Source organism: Trachurus japonicus, chromosome 14, assembly GCF_045865225.1.
Source record: "Trachurus japonicus isolate A0001 chromosome 14, Traja_1.0".
Taxonomy (NCBI): Eukaryota; Metazoa; Chordata; class Actinopteri; order Carangiformes; family Carangidae; genus Trachurus; species Trachurus japonicus.
In genome coordinates, this window is record NC_140920.1 from 12,556,614 (window position 1) to 12,563,579 (window position 6,966).

General features: G+C 40.4%; 1 protein-coding gene across 1 annotated transcript; it reads right to left on the bottom strand.

Annotated features, from left to right (window-relative positions):
* LOC146974355 (LIM/homeobox protein Lhx1-like) lies at positions 1-4,497 on the bottom strand. Its single transcript, XM_085796808.1, has 5 exons — positions 3,805-4,497; positions 3,090-3,310; positions 2,457-2,731; positions 1,599-1,755; positions 1-1,312 (listed from the first exon to the last, which is right to left on the bottom strand). Exons 1-5 carry the CDS (start codon positions 4,176-4,178, stop codon positions 936-938), a joined length of 1,404 nt encoding a protein of 467 aa, XP_085652934.1. The 5' UTR covers positions 4,179-4,497; the 3' UTR covers positions 1-935.
* Positions 4,498-6,966: the final 2,469 nt, after the last annotated feature.

Consider the following 6,966-nt stretch of genomic DNA (forward strand, 5'->3'; position numbering starts at 1 on the left):
TTTTTTTTGCCTTTTTCTTTTTTTAATGAGGACATAATACAAACTAGCACAGTGAGCCACAGTGAACCACATAGATAAAACAGCTACAAAAGTTTGGTCTGTTTGCATTAAATGGTTTGTCCATCTGAATCAAGAGGTTTGAGCTGAAATTTGAAACCCCTGAATACTGGAGCTTTAAGTAAACAACTGACTGTTCTGTACAATTGTCCATTATTATATAGGCTATATATTTATATATAGACTCATTCGAGTCAAATCATTTTCTATTACATATAAAATTTCAGATTTATAAAGATAATCCTTTTGAAGGCAAACATGTGTTGACAATCAAATAAATAAAGGACATGCTTGGCAGAGAAAAAAATAGACCAAAAATGATGCTTCCACAGTCCTGAGAGAGGTTTTTGGTCAAATGTATTAAACATCACAATCATAACTTGTTATTAAATGATAAAATTTTTTTTTTAATTATATGTGAACTTGTGGAGAGGGGTGTGTAAGACACTGAAATTGTGTGATTTAAAAAAATGCTGTTAAGCATCTTCACATTAAAATTTCATTTCAAATACTGAATGGTGCAGAAATTCTCTTACAAAAAGCAAAACAAAGCAAGTAAAAAAAACAAACAAAAAAAACACCTCCAGCCTATAAATGTATTTGTTTATTGCTTGATCAGTGTGGCCCAGCATTATGAATATATTAATGAGACAAATTCACATGGATTTCTTTAAAACAATCTATTGATTGGCTAGTCAATAAACAATTATACAGACATACAAATATAGAGATTTATAAATAGTTAAATAGAGCTTAACAGAAATGCAAATAAATAAATGAATAAATAGATAAATAAATAAATGAATAAATTAAATAAATAAATAGCACTGATTTGCCTTCAAAATCCAGGTGTGCCTTGTGGTCCAGTTTGAGCTGGATTACCACACAGTGCCTTCGCTCATTTCCGAGGAGGGCTGTGACAGCTGGTTGGTGTATCCATTGTCACTGAGGGACACGGTGGTGTAGGGTGTGCTGGGGCCACACATCTCGCTGGAGATGCTGTGCATTGAGCCCGGCCCACTGGGCTCAGGGCTGGGCGAGTCCACGGGATGATGAGACATTGTGTCAGAGAAGCACTGCACCTCTCCCGGGCAGTGGTGGCCCGGATGGTGGTGGTCTATGCCTCCTAATGGGGTGCCAGCAGGGACGGAGGAGGGCACAAAGCCCAAGTCTGCTGGAGTCTGAGCCTGGGACGACGGTGGGCCTTGGAAGTACTCGTAATTCCCTCCTGAGCCGTAGTATTCAGCAGGATAATCTGTATTCATGGGAATGTCTGGATTAGTGTGAGGTCTATATCTGAGTGTAATTCAAACAAAAAAAAGTACAAACTATATGTAGCCTATATGAACTGAACTGCAACAAACATCTTTAATTTCTAGATAAATTATTAGAGAGAAACGCCCTCAACACAAGACGACTAATTCTAGTGAAAACAGCTGCACATTTCCTTCCATAAAGAGCCTGTTCATCAAAAAAAAAAAAAAAAACTTATTCCAAGCAACCCTGCCAGTCGTTGATCCTTAATCTTAAACGCAGCTCACCTCCATAATATGAAAAGTGTCCGAGCTCTCCTGGCTCCAGCCTCTCTCCCAGCGCCCTCATCCTCCTCGGGCTGCGGAAAAACACGTGTCTCCGTGCGCTCAGCGCGCTCAGCTGCTTCATGCGTCTCTCCTTAGACCTCCGGTTCTGGAACCACACCTGAAGGAAGGACACAGGTGGAGACAACAGGGCCGGTATTAGAAACAGACACAGGATGAGCACCATAGAGACACGACCACGAAAAGCAGAGTGTTCACACACTGAGTAAGTTTGTATTCGATGGCATCTACTGGACATCTAATAGAAATTTAGGTCAAGTTCATCATTTTAATGTGTGGATTAATTCAAAAATATTGATGCATTTAAAAAAAATACTAGAATAAGTAAACGCGTAAAAAGCAAAACATTGGGAATATGAACTGATGCCTCAGCATGTAACACAACCTCAAATTTTAAAGCATAAAACAATTCATCTGTCCAGATGAGTGTGTCATTTGAGCTTCTTTATAAGATACTCGTGCTCCTCAGTGCTAAGTGAGTCTTGCTTTTAACGACTGGATGAGCGCAATGGGAATAAAGATTATAGGCTGAAAAAGGAAAACCCAATTTGTAAAGAAAAAGAAAAAATAGCAGCGCATTAAGGATGAATTCCCTTAGGGTGTCTATAAGGCCTGGAGTCTGTTGTTTAGGCTACTGCTGTCCATCAGAGCCTGTTTTAGGTTTTGTGTTTAATTCCAGCTCTGTGGTGTTGTCCGATAATGGGTGCACACGGATAATGAGGTAAACCTAGCTCCTAAATACTCTTTGGATTCCAATTCGTTTCTCCCATTTTCCTCCTCTTTCCCCCTGGTTCTTATTACCTGGATGACTCTCATGTTGAGGCCGGTCTCCCTCGAAAGCTGCTCCCTGATGTGCCTGGTGGGTTTCGGTGTGGCGGCGAACGCAGCCTTCAGGGTCTCCAGCTGTTTGGCTTTTATCGTGGTCCGAGGCCCGCGCCGCTTCCCGACGGCTCCCTGCTCGTCGTTCTCGTTGTTGCCCCCGTCCTTATCTGATAAATGTCCCGTTTCTGAATCTTTCCCGTCGTCCTGTGGGTCCTGGGAGTCCGGAGACAGACTCGGCTCGCTGCATGTGGTGACTGTCACGACAATAAAAAGACTGTCAGGACTGTAGACTGCACATTTAGAGGATCTGAGATTCTAAATCACATCTAAACTCTATAGAAATACACTAATTTTTATTTTTTTTTATTTTTTACAGTAGGTCATTAAAACAGTGGTAAATTTGCAGTATTTCAGAAATAATATTGTTTAACAATCAAATAGCATCAAAATAAGACATAGGCTATTAGACAATTTAAATAAATATTTTGCCAGCAGAAATACAATACATTTTAAACAACATTGTTTGTTTTTTGTTTATTAACACTCATTATCTATAGCCTAAAATGTAAAAATAATAATAACAAAAACAGCATGGTGCCTGTAAGTAATCACCAGAGAGGAGGATGGTGTCTTTGCCGTTGTTGTTTTGATAGTCCTCTTTACAGACAAACTTGAACTCGTCCAGGATGTAGAGCTCCTCTCCCGTGGACAGCTGCTTGTTACACATCACACAGGTGAAACAGTTCAGGTGAAACACTTTGCTCTTGGCTCTGCGGACCAGGTCGCTGGGTAAAATCCCCTCAGCGCAGCCGCCACACTTGGTCCCAAACCTCCTGTTGGAGAGGGACAGAAAGAATCAGAGGGAAAGTTTCACTGTAGATATATGATGCATCACATAATGTAGTGAGGCCATTCCTGGTGGTTTAATATTAACAGTCAACACGTCTATAGTCAGCACTGACTTGACTTTAGGCTTCAGGCTAATGGCCCACAACGACATGGGGCTGTTAATAACTGCACTTCATCTTACACTCGGTGTTCAATTAAAACCATATTAAGTCAAATATAATTGCATAGGTCATGAAAAAATAATAGAATGTACATTAGTTTCGTCATGACTTCAAATCATGCATGTTAACATTTTCATTTTCCAAATAAAAAGAAAAAACGACAGCCACATGGCAGCTGATAGGTGACAGTGAAGATGTTTGCTTGGAGGTCCAGCATTTTTATTATATTTATTTATTTATTTTTAATAAATGTCAGTATAAATACAATTTGGCCAAAGTTTTATTTTTAAAAATGAAAAAGAAAATGTGGTGCTTACCTAAAGAAGTCATTCTTACAGTACAGCCTCCCCTCTCGTGAAAAGCACTTCTCTGTCAAACTGCACTTGCAGTCGCAGCACTTGACACATTTGATGTGCCACGGTCTGTCCAAAACTTTGAGCAAGAACCTATCCAGAATAGGCTTCTCGCAGCCTTCACACTCAAGCATTGTCTGGAGTTTATAGGCTACTCCCCTGTCCAGTTGCGTGAGATCAACACTCTGCGTCTCTCTCCAACGTGGTGTCGGTGTGTGTGGACCTGCTTTTTGGGTACGATCCAGGAAATCCACTGTATCCAAACTAATCTCAGTAATTACATCACCATCCGCGAGGGCGCACGCAGCTCTTCTGTTCCACAGCGCAACAATCCACATGTGTGTAACGGCTCCAAACGAAAGGTCAGCTGTGGAGAAAAACTATCAGGCTGCATTTTCTGAAACAAAATGACACGCTGGAGATCATAGCAGGCCCATCAGTATGATCCGAGGTGACCGATTTTATGTGGAAGTAGCCCACAGAGAAAGAAAAAAAGAAGAACAACAAGACTGCCCATAAACGGTGATGACATCAACTCAGTGTTGTGCAATATATCCTGAGTGGTGTCTAAAGTAGAGGACAAATAACGATGATGCGCTCTCAGCGCGCTCAGCCTCATCATTTGTGTCCCCTCAACACTGCGATGAGCTCTCAGTCTGAGAGGAGCGTTGGAAATGAGCGCACCTCTTAAAGCTCAGCCTATTGCCTGGGAAGAAACCTGTGACGTCAGACCCAGGAAAAACCTATAAGAGGTCTGTTCATTTCTCTCTACTGCATAGGTTGTATGGAATAAGATAAAATAAGATAAAATAAAATAAAATAAAAAAAATCCGAATTTGTGTGATGACGCAAAGTCAAGATGGACTCAAAAGCTGCAGGCTATTGTGCAGCCTATAAACTTTTAATTCATATGAAAAAAATGTTTTTCCTTGCACAAAACGACAAACTTCCACCACTAAGCTGATTTAAAAAAAACTTGAGTGGGTATAACGTTTGTTTTTTCAATTTATAATAACTTTTTAAACAGTCTTTATCTCTAGAATAACCCACTGAGGGTCAGTGATGATCTCATGTGAATAAATACATTGTTGCTTATATGGAGCAGGCTGGGCTGTGAGGACTGCATCTGTAGTAGATGACAAATTATCAGCATGTGTGAGAGGACAGATGAACGCGCCGAGCAGTGAGTTTTCACACAGACTAATGTTGTGGCCCACCATTTTTCTTCATTTCGTCTGAAAGGACAAGGATCACTAATGGTTATAATCTCTGGCGATTGGCTGTTTCTTAGAGATGTTATCGCACCGTGTTGGTGCACTGGGGACGGAGATAGCGCGTTTCCCACACTGGCTCCCAGCTCTGTCAGTCCCTGATACAAAAAAACTAAGCTCCCGATATCATTGAATTCAACTTCAGTGAGGGAGATATGATTGTCCTTGTTTGTGTTTGATTTTTTTCGTACAAGCTCAAAGAAGCAAAATTAACATCAGCACCCAGCAAACCATGCACCCTCACTGCTCAATGACCACAGCTGATCTCCATAGGAAAAAGACAGATCCATCTGTTTTGTATTCATTCTTAAAAAAAACAAAAAAAAAACAGGAACTGCTTCCATGGATCTACCAATACCAATACCTTAAAACCAATCGAGAAAATCGATCAAACAAGCAAAATATGGAGGAAGGATAAGGGGTTATTGATTCATTTATAGGCTATAGGCTATATGTCCCACCTAAACAGTTTCCTGAATCTAAGAAATTTGTTATTGAAAATAGCTACACGTATGTCAAAGAAATTAAATAACCACATTATAGGAACATGAATAATAACCTTGATTCCCAGCATCCCAGTTTATATTGCATGGCTTTCATTCAAAAAAAACAGTTTGTCAATTCAGCAGAATGAAGGAAGACAAGTAGCCTATACGGTTTTAATAACCCTTGGCTCAAATCTTCAAATCATTTTACTGGAAACAAATTACTGTGAAAGCTCACAATTCCCACTGAACACATTTTTTTCTTTTTCTTTTCTTGAAAAACTGCCAGTTTAACTTGACAGGATACCTCCACAATAAACTCATGCTTTTTAAAAATGAATAAAATGGCATGAAATCGTAAGCAGAAATCTTCAAGAGAACAATTTAAGCTGAAGCTGAATTTTTGATTCACCTGCCAGTTACAATTGCCACACTTGGGTAAAAGCTGGTCGCACTGCTAGTGTGAATGCATTGAAGGCCACTGCGTTTGCAGTCTTTGTCCATATCCAGCAGGGAGACAACGAGCCCAAAACAAAGATCAAGTCAGTGGAGGTAATGGCAGTGTTGTCGTATGTGAGCAGTGAATGTGATGCTCTCAGGTTCAGACCTCAGACTACCACTAATAATAATTGGAGTAAACGCTTAAGACTCCTCATACAATCACTCTATTTCTTAATTTTGGTCTCAGACGGCTAAATGTAACAGTGGGTGACGATGAAAAGACCAGAGGGGAATGTAATTATCTCTGTGGTGCACTAAGTGCGAATTGTGTGGCTAAGTGTCTCCTCCTGGGTTTGTGTTTCTCCATGAGAGGTGTTGATTAGAGCCTGGCCCAGTGAGCTGGCCCCCAGCACCACTCCAACACACAAGAGGTCTCTATGCAGCACTGGAATCTGGCAGGGTGCACACTGTTTGTTTTGGAATGAAAAAAGCGTGTCATTAGTATTTGTTAATTGCAGCTAATTGGCCCTAACGAGATGAGCAAGGCCACCCACTGGGGAATATTCATACAAATAATTTGTGGAAAACAAAATTAATTACTTGATGCTAATTAAAGTAAATTAAAACTGATTAGGTAGCAGTGGAATGGGAAAGTTACAGACAGGAGGAAAACACCTTGTAACACACATTATGGCAGGATAAATACATGAGGCTGCTCATGAGCTTCCTGCTGCAAAACACTGGGTCTCCACCGTCCAATCAAAATCCCACCTAAGAACAGTGATTACATAATAACTGCCTCAAGACCAGAATGAGGTCTTGGCAAAAGTTCAATCAAGGAGGCTCATTAAAGACACAGTTTGCTCTCAGTTTTACTTCCTTTAACCGTTTGGTGTAATGTGACCTGTGTTGACCTTTCACTGGGCAGT